The 16,858-nt window shown below is 43.3% G+C and overlaps 1 protein-coding gene across 18 annotated transcripts in view; it reads left to right on the forward strand.

Annotated features, from left to right (window-relative positions):
• COL13A1 (collagen type XIII alpha 1 chain) overlaps window positions 1–16,858 on the forward strand; it is a 166,711-nt gene that overhangs the window by 111,237 nt on the left and 38,616 nt on the right. For 13 of the 18 annotated variants that reach the window (XM_045025545.1, XM_045025550.1, XM_045025556.1 and 10 more), the window contains 4 exons: window positions 7,071–7,115; window positions 8,985–9,017; window positions 14,743–14,796; window positions 16,530–16,616. In XM_045025545.1, coding sequence (XP_044881480.1) covers window positions 7,071–7,115; window positions 8,985–9,017; window positions 14,743–14,796; window positions 16,530–16,616 — 219 coding nt within the window. The remainder of the gene's footprint in view (window positions 1–7,070; window positions 7,116–8,984; window positions 9,018–14,742; window positions 14,797–16,529; window positions 16,617–16,858) is intronic. The other 5 variants (XM_045025549.1, XM_045025557.1, XM_045025553.1 and 2 more) reach the window with 3 other exon arrangements.

Raw genomic sequence — 16,858 nt, forward strand, 5'->3', positions numbered from 1 at the left:
TTCTAGGTATTTTCTTTACAAAAGAAGATTATATGGGACTTGGGAAGGCCCTTGCTGTTTTCCCCTTCAAACCATTCTGCTCTGAGTTAAACATGTGCAACCTCATTAATGGTGACAGGGTTGTGCAGAAGTAGCTTGGGTCACAGTTGGACTCTAGTTATCAGAATTTGCCCAGGATATTGTTAATTCGTCAACTCTTTAAAAATGACCATGTAGGCTCCTTTTTTGTAGCTAGTTGCATACTGAGCATTTGTTCCTTATTACATTTTACCTTCTCTCACTTTACATTCCCACAACTTACAATGTTCGTTGCAGAATCTGGGTGTCTCACTTTGCTTCTTCCCCCTCCGGCCTCCATGGCACTGAACTAAATCTTAGCCCCCATTAAAGTCAATACAAGTTTTATCAGTGGTATTGATAAGACTAGAATTTGGCCCTTTGAATATATATTTTCCTGTCAAATTCTGTTTAACTTAAATGATCTATTTTAGGAAGTTTCTTATAATTATTTTTAATGGTTATTCCTCATTCCCAGAGGCAGGAGAATAGGAAGAGTAGGAAGCAACTGGCTACAGGCAAGGAAGCCAATAACCACATAATTTTCTGTCTCCTGAACAAGGATCCAAGCTTGAAGTGTTTTCTTTTTTTAATTAGGGGTTTGTTATTACAACCCAACACTGCCGGAGAGCTAATCAGAATGTGGCACTCTCCGTTATTAGGGATACCCTCAGTGTGTTTAGGCTGATAACATGAAAGGCAAGGGAAGGAAGGGTAGATCTGCCAAAAGAGGGAAACTGGCAAGTACTTTCTGTGCCCATGAGAAACGCTGCAATCCATTTCTTTAAACTCTGGCTGTGAAGAATGTCCTGTCTTTCATGGCACCTAATGCCACATTTATATGAGACAAGTGACATTTGAGGAATTGTAAAATGGTATTGTGGGCTTCCATATTTATCACATTTCAGTGGCTTCCAGATCAAGTGTGCTCAGTTTACAAAAAAAAAAAATTCTAACTGCTAGCCTTGCAAACCTGGGATCTGAAAGTGAACTGGGTTATTTCTGACCTGGGCACCATTCCCAGTCATAAAGATTCTGCAGGCCAATGTTGCTCTTAGGTGCACCTGTATAACTTCATTCCTCTTTAATTAGACCCTTAGTTATATCTGCATGACCCTATTGCCTTCAGGTATAACTGAGGGCATAATTTGAAGACAGTGGGTTTGCCCAGGTAGCTTTGCAGCTGGAGCTCAGTTAACAATTCTGTTGGTGATGAGCAGGCCAGAAAAGAATCCAGTTCACTCTCCCAGAGCTGGGTTGGTTTTACAGGGCTGACAGCAGGAAAGAATCTTATTTTTGCCACATCAGTTGGCAGAGTTGACTGAATACACAAAGGGAACAAATGTGCACAGGCTAGTGCAATGTTAAAATTACATAATTAACATTTTTTTAATTCAGGAAATGCAAAAGTTAAGGTTCTTGCTGCCACATTGCACATCCAGTTTATTTTATAGGATACACAGTATGATATAAAGAATACATTGTTGCCCAGTAGACAGAGCATGGGGTTTAGCATTAAGAGACCTGTTTTCTGTTCCCAGCACTGCCACTTATCTGCTGTGTGACCTTTGGCAAGTCACCTCACCTCTCTGTGCTGGAGTTTCCTCATCCCCAAAGTGGGGATAATGAAACTTACTTCCTTTGTAAAGTATTTTGAGCTCTGTGGCAGGGATCGGCAACCTTTGGCACATGGCTCGCCAGGGTAAGCACCCTGCCGGGCCAGGCCAGTTTGTTTACCTACCATGCCCGCAGGTCCAGCCGATCACAGCTCCCACTGGCCATGGTTCGCTGCTCCAGGCCAATAGGGGCTGCAGAAGGGCGGCTAGCACATCCCTCGGCCCACGCTGCTTCCTATTTATATGAGCAAGGTGACCATGTTAGTGTTGCTGTAGAAACTTAAATGTTTACATATCCTGACTATTTTTAATTTAACTGTGCATCCTTATTATTGCATCAGTAAAGTTTCATGCATCAATATATATAACCATTCACGTGTATTGCACTTTAGAGGGTTGGTAGTTATTTCCACTGTGATCGCTCTGTTTCAAAAGTGTGGGTGTGGAGGGTCTAGTCTATACAGAGTATTTTATTCACACTGAACACCCACTGCTTTGTACTTTTCTGGAACTTGGCCCCATATCACACTAGTTTCTTGTGGTGGCTTAATTAAATATCAAGTGTTGAATCTGGAAACTAAAATGACAGATGAGCAGTAAGGAAATGAAAAGAGGATGGTAAAAAAATTATTTTTCTGCTTTTATGAATTTCCTCTTTCCTTGATTTTATAGCTGTCTTCAGTTCCCCAGAGTCCCTCCGTGAGTTAATATGCAGAAGTTTGAGGTTAATATGCTCAAGAATGGCATACGAGCTACTTAAAGAGGCCCATTTGGATAACGGGTACAGCCAATTCAGCGCTGACACCTAGGGGGTGTGTACATTGCAATTAGACATTCATGGCTGACCCAGGCCAGCTGACTCTGGCTCATGGGGCTTTGGCTAAGGGGCTCTTTAACTGTAGTGTAGACGTTCAGGGTCCGGCTGCAGCCCAAACTCTGGGACCCTCCCACCTCACAGGGTCCAAGAGCCTGGGCTCCAGGCTGTGCCCAAACATCTACACCACAATTAAACAGCCCCTTAGCCTGCGCCCTGTGAGCCTGCATCAGCTGGTATCAGGGGTGAAAGTAACTTCAAAGTCTGACTGGTATGAGGGCCTGGCTCTGGGGCCCTGGAAGGGGCGGAGCCTCAGGCAGAAGGGGGTGAGGCTGAGGGTCAGCCTCCCCCAGCTGGGCCTCCCCAAATGGGCCTCTTCAGGGCTGCCCAGCCCGTGCCACCCGGTGCTCCAGCAGCAATTCAAAGGGCCCGGGGCTCCGGCTGTTGCCGCGGTAGCAGTGGTGGCAGTGGCTAGGAGCCCCAGACCCTTTTAAATCACTGGGCCCTGGGGCAGCTGCCCCTTTTGCCCTCCCCCCCAACAGCCCTGGAGGGGGTAAAAGGGGTAGCGACATTAAGGGGCTGCAGCGTTTTAACGTGGGCTATGTACAGACCTGTACCAGCAACCACTTCTTACCGGTACGCCGTACTGGCCCATACAAGCCCATTTTCACCTCTGGCTGGTACTGGCCACCCATGGGTGTTTAATTGCAGTGTAGACATACCCATAGTTGCAAGCAATACTAATACTGATCAGCATTATAAATGCTTGGGCCCACCTGGAAATTTCCAGCTATACCAATAGGTTAATGCAACATTGAGCATTCTGCTGAATAAAACATCACATAGTACTTTTGAGGGAGATACTGAGAGAGTTAAATAAGAGCTTCACCACTGTCTGTGAATGTGGTCGGCTCATTAAACATCAGCAATAGGCAGCTTCCTAATCTGGGATTTCTGATCCGCTACTGACCTGAGAGAGGTTTCAGATTTCACCGTTAGAAACATTGAAGCTCCATACAACTTGTGGCCTGAAGATGGGTGAGGAGGGCAGGAGGAGGTATTGCTAGTGGATGGGACTAAAACACATTATTGGAAATTCTGATCCTTAGACTGAGGTCTTGCACTGCCCTCTGCTGGGGTGTTAAGAGAAGTCTGGTGTCAGTGCAGTTCTTCCAATCCAGATTACATCTGAAGAAACAGTAACTTTTCCAAGTTTATCTTTGAAACAAATCTGCCTGTCCTCCATTTTGCTCAGCATGCTGTTCCAAAAGCTTATGTCATGAGAGCCATTTCCTTTCCTGCATTAACTGTTAGTTGTATATGAAAATGGCATTGTTTAAATTAAAGCTTTCATTTCCTGAGCCTTCCGCTGGCTGTGGACACCTTGCTACATCACTTGTGACCCATAGACCACACATGAATCCTGTGTCAGTGATTGCAAACTTACTTGCTTCCAGTTTTTGTCTTGGGGATAGGAGTGCTAATGTCCATATCCAGTGTGTGTCTCATGTATCACAAACAATATCAGCTATGTAGTGAATATTAAAGCTACATAGACTGTCTTGATGTCTGGGATGCAGAAGTGAGGGCTGAATTTCACAATTCCCACCCAGGCTGTTAAGAGGCAGTGTGAGCTAGTGGATAGGGCATTGAGGTACAGTTCAAGAGATGTGGTCGGTACTATTCCTGGCTCTCCCCATGACCAGCTGGGTGACCTTGGGCAAGTTACTTTACCTCCAGGCCTGTTTTCCTTTCCACCCTTTGTCTTTCTTATCTTTTTAGATAGAGGGCGCTTTAAGGCAGGGGCAGTCTGTTTTCTGTAGCTGGTCCTGACTCTTTTATAAGGAAGGTGGAGGTTAATTTCTGCCTGTGACAAGACCCTTAGAATTGCAGTGTTGCAGATTAGGACGCTGAATCTCAAGTAGTGAAAATACTAGCACGTACGTGGCAGCATGAAAGTCAGGCTGAGGCCTAGATTTTTGAAGGCACTTAGGCATTGCTACACTCAGTGCTGCAAGGCCGTAGTGACTTAAGAACCTATGTCTCATTTTCAGACGTGACAAGCTCCTAAGGGCCATATTTTTAAATGTATATATGTGCCTTATTCTCTTAGAAATCAGTGGGAGTTAGGTGCCTAAATACCTTTAATAATCTGGCTTTTAAGAGCCTAAATCTTATTGAAAGTCGTTGACATTTAGGGTTGTAAGTGCCTAAGTCATTTTTGAAAAAAAGAGACCATGGCTATGTCTACGCTAGAGACCTTACAGCAGCACAGCTGTACTGATGCAGCTGTGTCACTGTAAGATTGCTCGTGTAGCTGCTCTATGCCGACAGGAGGGAGCTCTGCCATCAACATAATTAAACCACCTCTAAGGAGTGGAGGTAGCTATGTTGGCAAGAGAAGCTCTCCCGCTGACATAGTGCTTTGCACACTACCACTTATGCCAGTGACACTTATGTTGCTCAGGAGGGTGTTTTTTTCACACCCCTGAGTGACATAAGTTTTCCAGCATAAAGGATAGTGTAGATGTGACCTTAGGCTCCTAAGTCACTTAGATCTTTCAACACTGAGGGCCTGTCTTCACATACAGTGGTGCAGCTGCGCCACTGTAGCATTTTAGTGAAGACACTACTACAAGTGCAGGAGAGCTTCTCCATCAGCATAGTTAATTCACCTCCCCGAGAGGTGGTAGCTATGTCGACGGGAGAAGCTTTCCTATTCACACAGCGCTGTCTACACCAGGGGTTAGGTCGGTATGACGATGTTGCTCGGGGGGGTGCATTTTTCACACCCCTGAGCAATGCAGTTATACCAATATAAGTCTGCCTGAGCACATAGATACCGTTAAAAATCTGGGCCTGAGGACCTTGTACTACTTGACATCCCAGAGAGTCCACCTCAGACAGAGCTGACCTGCCAGCTCTGTCTGTTTAGCACTGAGATGCAGGACTTGTCTACATGAACATTTAGTTAATGGCAAGTGGGAGTGTGACCATGCCACAGATAACTGTCCCTGTGGACCATGTTGACCCACATTAATAGTTCGTTAATGTGCTTTGATCTAGTCTCATTCAAAAAGGACTAGATCAAAGTGCATTAATGAAGTGTTTATGTGCATCAGCAGGGTCCACATGGGCAGTTAGTCTGTGGCATGGGTAGTGTGGGGTAGAGTCACACCCCAGCTTCCTGCAACCTAAATGCTCAGGTACAGAAGCCTGCATGTTTTAAAAACAGATTTACATCCTCAGCAGCTCCTGAAGAAGTCCCCTGACTGCTTTGCCTGCACAGGATGTAATCCTAACCTCTCAGCAATTCATCTGACAAACAGCCACATAAATTAAATATGGACACATTAGGCCACAAAAAGGCATCTACAAGACTCAGCACTGCAAACTGGCAGGATAAACTAAGGAGTTAGGAAGAAGAACATAAGAACGGCCATACTGCGTCAGATCAAAAGTTCATCTACCCCAGTATCTGGTCTTCTGACAGGCCAATTCCAGGTGTCCCAGAGGGAATGAACAGAACAGGTAATCATCAAGTGGTCCATTCCCCGTCGCTCATTCCCAGCTTCTGGCAAACAGAGGCTAGGAATACCATCCCTGCCCATCCTAATAACCATTGATGGACCTATTCTCCATGAACTTATCTAGTTCTTTCTGAACCCTTTTATAGTCTTGGGCTTCACAACATCCTCTAGCAAAGAGTTCCACAGGTTGACCATGCACTGTGTGAAGAAATACTTCCTTTTGTTTGTTTTAAACCTGCTGCCTATTTTTTAAAAAAGCTAAAGGTAGGAACATACTCTCTTCCTTTACTTTAGGATTTTTAGTACTGGATTGACAACATGAAGAGCAAAAATTCACACTTGCAAAAGTAGAAAGAAGCACCCATTAACACGTTTTGATCTGACAAAGCCCAAGTCTGTTGACCTTCTGGGTATGGCCAAGGCATTTTTGTCTGCCCCAGCTTTTGCCTCAGATGGTGATTATAGGCTTTAGGTTTATCTTTGTCCTGGGGTAAATCTACATAATTATAGGGATACTGATCAGTGTATTGTATATACCGCATTCTGAATTTTCTGCCCAAAGATATTGTGATGTGTGCACAGTGCCAATCCTACAATGGAAATAAAGAAATGGCTTCCATACCCATGTTCTGCTCAGGAGCTGGCACTGGGTGTTAGAAAGCTCTTCAGGGCAGCAGATGCAAGGTTTAAACATAAGGCTCTCATTGTTCTGTTCTCATTTATATCACTGATGTAACAAAACAATTTGGCTCACATTGTCCTATCACTGTAATAGGAGTAATACTTTGAGACAGAACATGGCATTGCAGTCCTCCTGGTTCCATCCAGGTGCTAGGAGGTACCCAACAAGAGAAGCTCTGACTAAGAGAAACTGTCTTGTTGAAAATAAAAGCAGGAGTCGGGGTAAGGGGGTTCTGGCCTCCCTAACAAGAACTTCCTGACATCTTGTGAAATATAATGTCCACCACTGCTTTAGCGATCACCAACACAGACCCTTCTGAAGACTCATCTCATGCTTGTCCCTCTCAACTTTGTTTCTCATTCCATTTCCAGGGAGAGAGGGGCATGCCAGGGCTGCCAGGAAAACATGGAGCTAAGGTATCCTGCAAGGAATGGAGTGAGCTTGTCCACCTGACCCTGCCCATACCTCTCAACTGTCCCTGACTTTCAGGGATGGCCCCAATTTGGTTTCCACAATGATTTTTCTCACTTTCTCTATCATTTTCTTTCCGCTTCTAAAATGCAAAGCATAGGGCCTAATTTATCAAAGGGATAACAGGGGAGAAAAGTTTTACTGAAGAAATGACATGCCTATTCCCAATGCTACTTCCTATTTTGAGGTCTAATCCTGCAAGAAGCTGAGAGTCCTTTATTCCACTGAGATCAGCACTTCCCAGGATCAGGCCTGTAATACTTTTTTCTAGTGAGAAGTAATACTAATTAGTATTGGTCAGCACTTTATAAACTGTGAACATGTATCTAGTGGGCCCAATTTACTCCTGCCAACTCCAGTTTTAGGTATGTGTTATTCCATGGAAATCAGTGGAGTTACACCAGTATAAAAATGGAGAATGCAGTGGTGAATCAGAGCCATTGTGTGTATGTGTTGCAGGTTTGAAATTAATATTGGAAAAGATCACTAGACTTACTCATTACAATTTTAAAGTAGAAAAATAAGGAATAGGAATAGCATCAATTCAGTAAAATCTAACCCCCAATACATGATTTGTACATGATCCCTTTCATGACTCGGGCCCATATTTACTAAAAACTACTCACCTCTGATACATTTCTGAATGCTTTTCCCCCTTTTATTACATAGAATCCCTGATTTCCATCTTCTGTCCTTGTGTTTTTTAGCTTTGTCCCTGATTTCTGTTTCAGAAAGTTGAGAGGTATGATCCTGCCCTTCCCCTGCTTCACACTTCTCCTTGTTTGAATTTTTCCAAGCTCTTCCCAGTTATGAACTCATTCTCTTCCTTCTTTTTGCCTCTCATCTGCTATGTTAAGTTCCCCAAACTCTCCTGTTAGCTTCTTTCTAACCCTGCTTCATCTCATTCTCCCCCACTTCCTTTCCCACATTGTCATTACTCCTCATGTTTGCTTTCATAACTGAACATTTTCACAAGGATATAACTAGCACTAACACTTAGAATACAAAAATATCTAGTCTGAGCAAGGGAGTGATGCTGAAGTTTTGTTTTTGCACCATTGTCACTGAGGGAAATATAATCGTACCCACAGGAGCACCTGCCCCAAGGGTCCAATAAACAACCATCTCAGTTTCCGGAGCGGGATTAGAGTCCATAATTTGTTGGTGGTGTTTTGCTGTGCCGTGCAGAATGACGCAAGAATCTGAGTGCTCGAGAGTCTTTTTGCCAGTGATATCTGGCTTCACAGATTTCCTCTGCAAATCTGATACTTGAGTTTATGTCTTCTGTGGTAAAACAGAATGATGATGGTTAACAAGACCAAGAACATTTTCTCTTTCTGTTGTCATTGGACATTTTTTTCAGGGACTGTTTTTTAATAAGAGTCTGGATTCAAACATTTAACTAGGTATTTGGTCCTCATGTTGTCTCCTTCATCAGTTTCTCAACACTGCTCCTATGGGGTCATGGGTTCAACTTCACTAGATTAGCACACCTAAATCTGGGGGAAGGGATACATTGTTTCCTCTGTGTGAGTTAAGCCAGTGATGTCTTTCTTTGGTGGCACAGCATCCTTGCTATTCTGGATAGTATAGGCACTGCTATAGGAAAGGTAATTTTAATGACACTCCCAGCTTGGGGAACCAGGATGGATGTGTGTGGTAGCTACTGTGTTACAATGTCTCTTCTGAGCTTTGGAAAAGGAAAGACATAGATTATTTAAAGTTCCTACATGGCTGATTTTTTTTAAAGAATATATATTTATATTTACTTCATTTCAAACCAAGTGTTCTCATCTTTCCTCTCTCTCTGCTAGGGGGTTCCTGGAATGGCTGCTGCAGGGATGAAGGTCAGTTTTATATTAAAATGCAGCCTCTTAGGACAGGTCATGGATAAGAAAGAGGATAAGGGCCATGAGAGGAGATGAAACCTCCAGCCTTAGACTGATGGCCATTAGTTCATGGTAGGAAAGCCATGGATTAAAAGAAAATGGAGACATACATTCATTCTCCTGCCAATTTGGAAAGGGGAAAGCTCAAGCTAAAATAGCTATAGAAAATGGCTATCCCTTTTATCAGGGAGAGGCTAGGGCCTGTCTATGTTATAGCTAAATGCTAACTCCAGTGGGAGAATGACTGATCCCTTCCCTGAGCAGCTAAACTATTCTTGTTCCAACCCTGAGACTGTAAGAAGATTTCAGTTCTCTTAGTCCCTCAGTTCACTTTCTGTGAGACAGCAGTCCTCTCTTGGTTTCAGCTCCTCTCAAACCCTATTCTTAACAGTACTTGAACCTCCCTATTTCCATAGCTTCCATTTATTTCCTAATAAACAAAAATTATTATTATTATTAAATCCCACCTTTTCAACCAATATCTCTGTTTCTCCACTGCCTTTGAACCAGATAGATTTCTGCATTAGTATATGCTCAGTTCTCAGATTTCACAGTGACAGGCAACCTTATAAAAACCTAGAAAGATAGGTATTGCCAGATTAGCTGGCTTGAAACAGCCCAGATGAGTTCCAAAACCCACTGACCGATACCAAGGAACAATGGAATGCTCTATCCATGGGCCTAACTTCAGCAGCCTATGAAAAACCTTGGAAGCAACAAGAACTGTCCTCAACTGCTGGTGAAGGCTCTCTCTCCCACTCCCCTTGGCTGGTATAACTGGTATAACCAAGATTCCATGATTGTCCAAAGCCTAGCAAAACAGGGCACCAATTGTGATTGGTGCCTCTGGATGCTACCGTAATACAAATAATTAGTAATAACAAAAGCCGCAGAATCCCCTAGAGCCAGCGACAGCTGTACGAGTAGCAGCTCAGGAACAACGTGACTCACCACTAGAAGCTTTCTGAAATTGTGAGAGACCTGGTCAGACTATTCCACGCTTCTTGCTAGGACCCCTGGGACATTCCCTTTAAACAGGCACGTCTGGGAAACCATTTCTTAGGAAACAACTAAAAATGGTCACTTACCTCTCTTTTATTAATGGCACTTTCAGCCTATGGGCTGTAACGTATGTCTTCAAAATTAAGATAAAAACAACAATATCCATGTACAAGAATAACCAAGAGAAAAGAAAAACCAAGTCTGTAATATGCCTTTAAATTTGACCTTATACCCCTATTTCCACAAATCTAAATTCAAACTAAAGCACAGCTTTGGCTTGATGCCTTCTTAAATGACCCTTCTCTTTTTTAATCTAGAAGTGGGTTGGCCGCCCCCTCTCTTCTCTTTCCTTCTCACTGTGTATTTTTCCATCTTTTCCCCATGCAGGGCAAGCCAGGAAATCCACGAGAAAAATATTGCTCTTAAAGGAATAATCATTGCAAATCTGCATTTCCTGTATTTTGTTTACAGGAGCTTATAATTATAAGGCGTTTCCTGATGGCCTCTGTAAAATGCCATCTCTGCTTCAGAAAAGCAGAGTTGCATTTCTCCCTAACAGAAGAGAGGCATGTTTGAGAGAGATTTCCATATTGTAATTAGACTATCTTCTGTCCCCTTCCCTCCCTACTCACTCAGTGCTCATGTCTGGGGGGGGGGGGATATTCCCCTGCCATTCTCTTTCTTTTCTTCTTTGGCCCTTAGGCTATGTGGCAACCTGCTATTACTGGAGAGTATATTCTCTCCCTGTTCCCTTGGCTGCCTCTCCCCACCAGCACTTGTGCCTCCTTCCAGGGACATGCCGATGCTGCAGAGGAAACTGCTGGGGATGCATTCCTGCACTTTTGGCAGATGCTATATAAATTGGTCCCATGTTTCATGCCCCCTCCTATCAATATGTGTAAAATAGTAAAAATGGTACAAAAATACCCCTGAATTTCTTTCACTTGGCAGCAAATTCAGACAACTGAGCAGCTGATTCCTCTTGTTTTAGCTTTGACTAGGTTTGTAGTGTTATATTGTAGAGTGTGGAGACCACCAGCCATATAACAGATGTATTCTCTGTCTCTTTTCTTACCAACAAGGGAGAAACTGGAGTTGCAGGGATGATGGGCCCCCCAGGTTTGCCAGGGAAAAGGGGACAGAGGGTAGGACAATGCGTGTTTGGATGTGATTTCTTAGCACTGCTGTACTGGCCTGCTCCTCCCCTATGGCCAAGGCTAAAGTGGGACTGCTTTGCACTATACTTCCATGCTTGTGGTGGAATGCTCTTACCCCATTGCCAATGCTCTCATCTCATTGATGAAGTGTGCTTTGTATGTTCCTCCTTGCGAGAAATAGGAAGACCAACCCAAAGGGGGAGTGAGTGCGTTCTGGGAAGGGAATGAAGTACTGAGCATTAGCATTCTCTTGAGAAAGGTTTTGTACCATTTGATTACAGCAATAATAAATGATGAGGAATCTGAATACCCAGAATCAGGATGTCTTAATAACATGTATGTACCTCAGAATGTTCTCTGTATGTCTCTCTGTCTGGATCCTCCTCTCACTACAGCTCATGAATGCTGATCTTGATTCCTGGAATACAATGAAAAGCAGATATGCTGAGCACATAACAGGAGCAGAGTGCTGGAGTCAGTTTGATTATCCTGAAAAGGAAATAAAATCCTTACATCCAATTAGTATTCCTTCTGCCAAAGATGCATAAAAGTCCCTTGCTACCCAAACAAATGCAATTATTTAACAAGACTGACTGCCTGATTTTGTGGGTAATGAATATATTCAGATGGGCCAAGGCCCACCTTCTGTTGTATAGATGCCAAATGAATTGCAGGTAGAAATCAGAGCATCTGCACTTCTAAACACCTGCTTTGTGATTGCAGTCCGGTAAGTCTTAGTGGAAGTACCCCGTTTGCACTCATGACTGAATTAGGAGTACAAATTTTGCAGGTGCAAATCATGCCCATGAAAAGGATATCACCTTATTGAAAATGTGTCCCTTAAATAGGAAGGGACTGAGAGTATGTTCATTCCTCTTTGAATTGAGGTGTTACCCATGGCTGTTTCAATGAGCATTCAGGTTTTTTTAATTATTGACTTCTGTTGTCTGCTCTTTAGGTTCTCAGTGAACTTTTCACCACACGATATAGTGTGTCTGCATCCATAAGAGCAGCTTCCCTTTACTGAGGTGTTCCACTTTGACTCAGTGGATTAATATGAACAGTGACATGGCTGGAGATGATAATATTCTGACATCCTAGAGATGGCCAATAATTCAAACTTTCCTTAGGAAACAAAATCCAGCACATTGGGCCCTTCTCACTTTTCCAAGGAGAAAATCATTAGCTTGTGGTTGCAAGGTACATGTTCTAACAAAGATGAAAAGCTACAGAGCACTTATACTAACCTGGAGGTCAGAGAGTCTTGTAAAATGGATAACTGTGCTGTCTTCGGTGGGATGCAGAGTTGTCTAGAACAAGGATAGTTTTCTTTTAATTAATTCCTGAAGAGCCATACAGTGCATGCCCCTTCTCAGAACACTTTTGCAGGCACCTTGCATGTTAGATGTCAGTCCTTGAACTCTGCTGAAATTCATATACTTGTCTTTCTAGAAGATTAAAATATCTCAGCGATGCATGCAAGGAAAAATAAATTCCTTAGCTATATTTTTTTCTTTCGATTTTGTTGTTGTAATAGAGCCAAGCTTGTGGGTCAAGGTCCTGTATAAATACTTTAAAAGGCTCTATAGACCAAACTTCTGCGTTAACTCACCTTAAAAGAGATTCCATGTACCTGTATGCTATTGAGAAATACAGTCAAGTAACTGTTCGTGTGAGAGTTACTCTTTAAAGAGTTTAAATAAATCTAAACCCAAGTATTATCCAATGCTATTGGGGCAAAAGGTTGGGGAAATGGGGACTAATCATAGTAAAAAAGATAGTAAAAAAATCATAGTCATCATCATCATTTAAAAAAATTACTAACTTTGGAGAACTAACAATTACAGGAAAGAAAATACCTTTTCTCTAGTGGTAAGTGTAATCGTACTAGAGACATTCTCTTAGAGACTAAAATGATTGTAAACTACAGCAACCAAAACCCTGTCAGCTGTTGAGTTTGGTTTACAGTTTGCACCCTGTGGGCAGATCTTAATCAGAACTTATAAGGCAGTAAGTGAGCCATCTGTGGCACAAAAATTCTAAGAGATGTGCCTTGTACTGATGGCTTCAGGCACATAAAAGATATGACTGCAAGCTAAACAAAGTCACTTCACAAAAACATCCATGGGGTGGTCTGTGTCTGTCCTTTACTCACTTCAATGTGGAATTTATCCAGAATCTGATTATACCTCTCGCAACTCAGTTCAATCAGACTACTCCTCTTGCTGGGGTTTTGACAGCTTTGGGGTCACAACAAGGATGGCCTATCTGGTCCTCTTCTGACCTTGTAATTTTCCCTATTCCTGTTTTCACTCCTCTTCATCAGCACTGAACACTCGAGAGTTTGGCTGCTAAAGGAGATGATGCACTAATTCTTTAGAGCCTGATGATGGAGAAGAGGATTTGTTATTATCAATGTACTAGCAGATGCACAAACAGAAAATATCTAAAGGTCGAACAAAGGGTATCTGAGTATCTCTGAGATGCCCTTACAGTACAGTGAGTTTGATTCCTTTGGAGGAATGCTGTCAGGATGCCCTTCAAGCTCATCGGCTGCAGTCAGATTCAGAAGCGATAGGTGGCAGCAGCAGGAGCAGGAATGTCTTTCAGAACCGAAATGAAAAGAGTTATTTCGGTACGTGCCCCTCAGACAATCTGGGGCATTGTTGCACTATCAAGCAGTGCTGCGCAATGCTATTCACTCACAAGTTTTTGAATTTTTACCTGATATTTGGCTTGCTCAGAGGACCCAGTTTCATATTCCCTGCACCTCAGAACACTCAGCCTTCCAGTGAAGTCAAGGATCAGGCCCTAAGATGACTTCAGTCATTTACACTTAATTGAGCAGTTCCTCAACGGGTGTAAATGGTCATAGTTCCATTTACTTAAATGAGCTCTAACAATTGACACCAGCCACAGAATTATCCCAATAGTATCTTGTGTGAAAATGTCTCTCTTACTTGATTCCATGCGACCATTTGTATCTTGCATTCACTTTCAAACATTCATTTGCTGCATGAAAGGGACTAGCAACAACTCATGTGTTCTACACAAGAAGCATGTGCGCAGGTGGCAAAGAATTAACAACACCAAGCACTGCCCATCTGCAATGAGTTTGTTGAGTTTTGGCTGCTAGAACAAGGAGGAAAATACATAATCAAAGTGCAGGTTTTAAAGTTCAAAATGACCTTTAACTTGGTAGGGGACCATTGTACAGTGACCTGTTAATGCTAAGAGTTTCATAGAAAGGAACAGACAGTGGCACATACTGGCTTTCTAAAACATAAGGTGAAAAGATGTCAGAGATAAGAGAAAATGATGACACAGTTGAGCAGATACTGAAGGCAGGGAGAAAGCCTTGGCTGCCTCTTAAAAGGGTGTCCCAGAGGGAAAAGAAGAGTTTTAGGAACGTTTGCTGTATTGTATCAGATGAGCTCTATGGATCCAGTAGCACTTGCACTGATCTCACAAGTAATGGAAGCCCTTAAAGCCACCCCCTGACCATTTCTGCTTTTCACCAACAGGGAGAGAAGGGAAGAGCTGGTGATCCCGGACTTCCTGGATTCCTAGGACAGAAGGTTTGAATGTTCTCTGACTTTTGCCACACTTTCCCATTTTCCTTCCCCTAACAAAGAAGCTTGCACTCACGTACACAACTACCTAAACTGTATGCACATGTGCTTGCATACACACTTACACATATATATGCATGCACACACACAAATACACTGAATACTATAACCTGTACTCTACCCTACAGATAGGAGAGGGTCAGGCTCTGCAGATAATATGAACATGATTCCATGGCCAGTTCCACTGAGGAGAGGGAATTAATTTTATGTCGACAGGAAGAACACAGCACATTTCTCACCCTACCTTTATGGTACCCCCCTCTTCAATCCCTGCAAGATGGCAATTTCAAGACCCATCCCAAGAGCAGCTGGATCCCATTTGATTTAGTTTAATAGCCTTATTTTTATTTTGTTATGTAGCTTTTTTAAAAAATACCCAGCTACCTAGCGTGAAAATCTGATTTATTTCAACCCAAACAAAACACTGGGATCCAACTGGAAATAAAACATTTGGGGTCAAACATATTGCTGGTCTAACTGGGTGCAACTCCATTGATGGCACTGGAGACACAGCTGCCTGTGACAGTGATAAACTTGGTCTACAGAATAAGAGGAATGAGTGGTTTAGGGGACTGACAGGAGAATACAAATCCTTTCATCTCTAGGATACTGGCTCACAAATCGTGTCCAGATCAGTGACGATTAAAATGCTCCTTACTATCCAATGGCTATTTGATGCTGTATATAAAATGAGAGGGTGGTTTCTGTACAGCTCCCAGTGCATGTCACACACACACCCCCAAATGCAATTGCAGCTGGCACTAACTCTTCAGCAGAGAGCCAATGGACTGAATGGGCTGACCTATTGCACTATTAGAATGGCTATTATAGAAAGGGACTGAGACACAGTGGCAGAGCAATGTGGGGAAGCCTGTGCCGGTACTGTCAAGGCTGTATCTGTTTTGTGACCACAGAAAGGATTTCAGTCTCCAAAGCTGTCAGATGAGTTGATGGAGAGGTGCCAGCAGGTCAAAAGGGGTGGGGCTGAAAGGACTGATGGATTGGGGCTGGAGGAAGAGTATGGAATGAATGGATTTTGTGCATGATGGTGGGAGGGTTGGGGGTGTTTTTCAAGCCATGTCACATGTATGACTGACTGAGGTGGAGAATTTTTGAGGGAGCCCCTTGTTTAAATGTTGCCAACACGCTGCTGACTGAGGGTGTGTTTACACATGGAGCTGGGGGTCCGATTTCACGAGCTCACATAGTGTAGCCATTGCACCACAAGTGGTGGGAGGGTCTAGCCTCCCTGAGTGTGTGCCCATCAGATACGAGGTGGGTACTCAGGGAGCTTAGCTCCTCCTACTGCTCATGCTTCCATGGCTACATTCTATACCGATGAGAGCCAGTGTGAGTATGTCTCCTCACGTGGGGAGTCAGGCATGAACTGCATTGGCAGAGCTGTGTACAGGCACAGAAGTCCAATAACAGGAGGGGCTACAACTCCAGATGCAGTGGCATGGGGAGAACCCCTCTCTAGCCAGTTTTATCAGTCTCCAGTTCTCAGCTCTAAAATTCACCAGTAAACAACTAAGTAAAATGCAGCCAGGTTCTTCAGTATCATCCAGCAGCCAAACCTTGTCGTGCTTCCCCCCACCCCAACACCACCACCTGGCTGGTGAAGTTACAGAATGAGAAATTGATTTAACTGACAGTGGATTATTTCCTCCTTGAACCAGGGAGAGAAGGGAGATGCTGGCAATGCACTCGGGGGAGGTAAAGGGGAACCCGGACACCCGGGACTACCTGGGCCTCCAGGACCAAAGGTGCGTCTCTTTCCTCCAATGAAGTCTGTGTTTCCTTTTTGCATGAGAATGTACCTAGCTCAGGGTATTTAGGAAAGGGTTGAAGTTTGCATTTGTCTGCACCTGTAATTATGCACTGTGGAGATTTCATAAGCTAGCCAGCTCCTGAAGAGTTCTTTACTTTGTTATTTTTAAATGCTGAAGGTCAGAACATTTATGAACTGCATTTCCTGGTGGGGGGGGGAAATCCTACCTGTGTTCAA

This window comes from Mauremys mutica, chromosome 7 (assembly GCF_020497125.1).
Source record: "Mauremys mutica isolate MM-2020 ecotype Southern chromosome 7, ASM2049712v1, whole genome shotgun sequence".
Lineage (NCBI taxonomy): Eukaryota > Metazoa > Chordata > Testudines > Geoemydidae > Mauremys > Mauremys mutica.